The 2,966-nt window shown below is 34.5% G+C and overlaps 1 protein-coding gene across 1 annotated transcript; it reads left to right on the top strand.

Annotated features, from left to right (window-relative positions):
- Nucleotides 1–1,709: 1,709 nt before the first annotated feature.
- LOC145017640 (ethylene-responsive transcription factor ERF109-like) lies at nucleotides 1,710–2,716 on the top strand. The gene has a single exon (XM_078975630.1). The coding sequence runs from the start codon at nucleotides 1,749–1,751 to the stop codon at nucleotides 2,610–2,612; it is 864 nt and encodes a 287-aa protein (XP_078831756.1). The 5' UTR covers nucleotides 1,710–1,748; the 3' UTR covers nucleotides 2,613–2,716.
- The last annotated feature ends 250 nt before the right edge of the window (nucleotides 2,717–2,966 follow it).

Raw genomic sequence — 2,966 nt, 5'->3', positions numbered from 1 at the left:
GTTTTTGAGATGGATAACAAGTTTTAGGAGATGAAACATATATGCCACAAGTTAGATATGAAGAATAGGTTTGGAAAATCGATTTTTTTTCTTCGGGATTTCTAAGAACTCTTTTTGCAAACTCGATTCATTCTTAGGTTAAAGCTAGATTTGGCAAACTTGATTTCAAATTCAGTTTTACGTTGATATATGGATTCTAATTCGATGTTTGTTTTTTTTTGATAAACTATTTTTGGGTTTTACTCAGAGAGAGAGAGAGAGAGAGAGAGAGAGAGAGAGAGAGAGAGAGAGAGAGAGAGAGAGAGAGAGAGAGAGAGAGACCCTCTTTACTCGTTTTTACTTTTAAATTTTTAAATAAAGGGAAAAATATTTAAGAAAATAAAAAAAACAACTTAAAATAGTTGATTAGTCTTTTTCAATTCCATTGACTATTTTTGCAGTTTTATCTCACTTTAATTTTATACGTTTTTTAATGTAAAATAAAATTTAATATGAGATTAAAAATAAATCACTTTAAACTTACATTCTAAAAAATGTAAAAATAAAACATGGTTCAAGATGCTCTTAAATTAAGTGATACTGATAATATTATCTTACAATTAGGTCTGACAAACGTGTCGTGTCATATTAGGTTTATGTCGTGTCAAGACTTTAAGCGGATTGAGAGAGTTTGACTCTAACCCAACTTGTTTAATTATCGTGTCATTTCGTACCAACCCGTTTATTTTCCTGTTGGGTTTCGAGTTAAGGTTTAGACCTTGTAAATATCTTGTGTCATTTCATATTTAAACGTTTTAGATGTTGGAAAGTAAGAGACGAGGAGGTGAAAAGGAATAAGTGAAACACTAGTGTTAAAATGTGGAATGACAAAATTCATAGTAAGTTTAAAAGGTAAAACGAAAATAGTTAGAGCTTAGAAATAAACAAGATATGTAGCGAGGAAGATTAAAATAAGTTAATTTTAAACTTTGAATTTTAATTTTAATTCTTAAGTTTGGCGGTCCACTACAAGTTTATAATATATAATGAGAAATTATATATAATACATTTATAAAAATATGAAATTAATAAAAAATAATATATATATATATATATATATATATATATATATATATATATATATATATATATATATATATATATAATTAACGGGTCGGATTCGAATCATCTTCAAGTTAACAGTCTTGACCAAAACCTTATCCATTTAATTATCGTGTCGTATATATCAACCCATTTTAGTTAAACGTGTTGAATTCTCTTACTAAAACTCGTTAATTTCATATAGAGTCAAGTTTTACCTGGTCTACTTAGTTGAGAAAACATGAATATATATATATATATATATATATATATATATATATATATATATATATATATATATATATATATATATATATATATATAAAAGCACAACACAAAAAAGTAACGGATTTGTGGCTAGTGCTTGCGACGCTGACACCTACCTTTTAATAAGCTTTTATAAAAAAACACATGACGTACAAATAAAGTCCAAAAAACCGCGTGTGAACACAACCCCGGTTTGCCAGCTCATCACTAAAGCTCTCCAATAGTAGCGTCTCAATAACCACGTGCGCCTTTCAGTAGATTCGTCGTATTCAAACCCGTGTGTCAACAGTGTCTTAGCTGGCAGTCATGTCAACACCCCCTTCGTATAAATACTTTGACCTTCTTATCTCAAACTCAAATTTTCAAAACCATTCAGGATTTATTTTCTCTCTCTAGAAAGCATGCAGAGAATGATCAAGATACCCAAGGAAGAAACAACAACCGCCGCCGCCAACCGCCACCAACAACCACCGTGGGGACGGCTTACAAATGATGAAGAAGCTCTGGTAATGGTTAATGCGTTGAAGAATGTTATAATGGGAGGTACTTCGGATTATAGGAGTAGTACTGTTGATTATCAAAATGGATATGATTCGAGGTTGTTCTCGCCGATTGAGTACGCCACCCGCACCACCACCGCAACTGGGTGTTCTGTTCCGGTGGCGCCGGTCTCTGTTCCAGATACTTGTTCGGTTTGCAGGATTAATGGGTGTCTCGGGTGTACTTATTTTGCTGATGATATGAACTTGAATGTAAACGCTGGTGTTAGTTGTGGTGGCGGTGGAGTTGGTGGTCCGATTAAGAAAAAGAAGAAGAATTACAGAGGAGTAAGGCAGCGGCCATGGGGGAAATGGGCGGCGGAGATACGGGATCCACGTAAAGCAGCTCGCGTCTGGTTAGGGACGTTTGAGACGGCGGAGGCGGCAGCTCGAGCTTACGACAGAGCCGCCATTGAATTCAGGGGACCCAGAGCGAAGCTTAATTTCTCATTCGCAGACTATACAACATTGGAAATGCCGGAAAATAGTCAGCCGGCGGTGCCACTGAGAGCTGCGAATTCATCAAGAAAGAAGGCGGAAGTCAACAATGGCCGGAAATCTGAACTGGATAGAGAGACGAAGGTGATGGAGAAGAAACCTGTTATAGAAAACGAGTTTTTGGGTGCAATATTTGAAGAAGAAGATATTCAAGATTGGATGATAATGTTGGATTTTAATGGCGATTCTTCTGATTCGACACTTAGTGGAACTGTTTATAGTGTTTGATTATATATAGTTTGACTATAAAATTGGTGAAACTTCATGCTTGAAAAAAGTATTCTTTCTGATCATTAATGTGATAATGTGATAGTCACTATTTTGTTCGAAAAGATATTTGAATGTAATTTCTCCAGATTTTACAAAAGGAGATCATGTTTAATACTTCACTAACTTGTTTCAAGAAATCCGTTTTCATATCATAATTCTGTAACTTGAGATAATAATAAAAGAGAGAGAGAGAGAGAGAGAGAGAGAGAGAGAGAGAGAGAGAGAGAGAGAGAGAGAGAGAGAGAGAGAGAGAGAGAGAGAGAGAGAGAGAGAGAGAGAGAGAATGAAATATCCATAAGAATAGTGTTAGTT

Source organism: Lactuca saligna, chromosome 9 (assembly GCF_052625555.1).
Source record: "Lactuca saligna cultivar CGN05327 chromosome 9, ASM5262555v1, whole genome shotgun sequence".
In the NCBI taxonomy this organism is placed as follows: domain Eukaryota; kingdom Viridiplantae; phylum Streptophyta; class Magnoliopsida; order Asterales; family Asteraceae; genus Lactuca; species Lactuca saligna.
This window is presented reverse-complemented; position numbering and strand designations above follow the sequence as displayed.

What these genes read in the sequence shown, in the direction of transcription:
- LOC145017640 (XM_078975630.1), top strand. Translation starts at nt 1,749, where the DNA reads ATGCAGAGAATGATCAAGATACCCAAGGAAGAAACAACAACCGCCGCC.